The sequence below is a fragment of the Penaeus monodon genome, chromosome 32, assembly GCF_015228065.2.
Source record: "Penaeus monodon isolate SGIC_2016 chromosome 32, NSTDA_Pmon_1, whole genome shotgun sequence".
Classification (NCBI taxonomy): Eukaryota; Metazoa; Arthropoda; class Malacostraca; order Decapoda; family Penaeidae; genus Penaeus; species Penaeus monodon.
The window spans coordinates 5,635,993-5,636,266 of NC_051417.1; the positions used below are offsets into that span (position 1 = coordinate 5,635,993).

General features: G+C 45.3%; 1 protein-coding gene across 1 annotated transcript in view; it reads left to right on the plus strand.

Moving 5' to 3' along the window:
• Positions 1 to 274, plus strand: part of LOC119593383 (tudor and KH domain-containing protein homolog) — a gene marked incomplete at its 3' end in the record, with an annotated part of 10,569 nt that overhangs the window by 6,573 nt on the left and 3,722 nt on the right. The window contains 1 exon segment of the mRNA XM_037942312.1: positions 52 to 217. Within this exon segment, the coding sequence (XP_037798240.1) occupies positions 52 to 217 (166 nt within the window).

Here is a 274-nt window from a genome sequence, read left to right on the forward strand (position 1 = left end):
TTGTTATCATACTTCATCATTTCCCTTTTTTATGCATTCCTCTCCCCTCAGGATGATGAAGATGAGCGTATGTTGCCTGACACAAGAAATAATCAGTGGACGACTGCAGAAGTGCGTGTCCCAACTGAATGTGTTGGTCTGGTAATAGGACGACAGGGGGCCAACGTCAAACTCATCCAGGAACGGACCGGTACAAAGATCAGCTTTGGAGATGAAGGTTCGTCCTATTGAAGGGAAAAGGATACATAGGGTGTAATGCTTTCTTTGCTGAAGC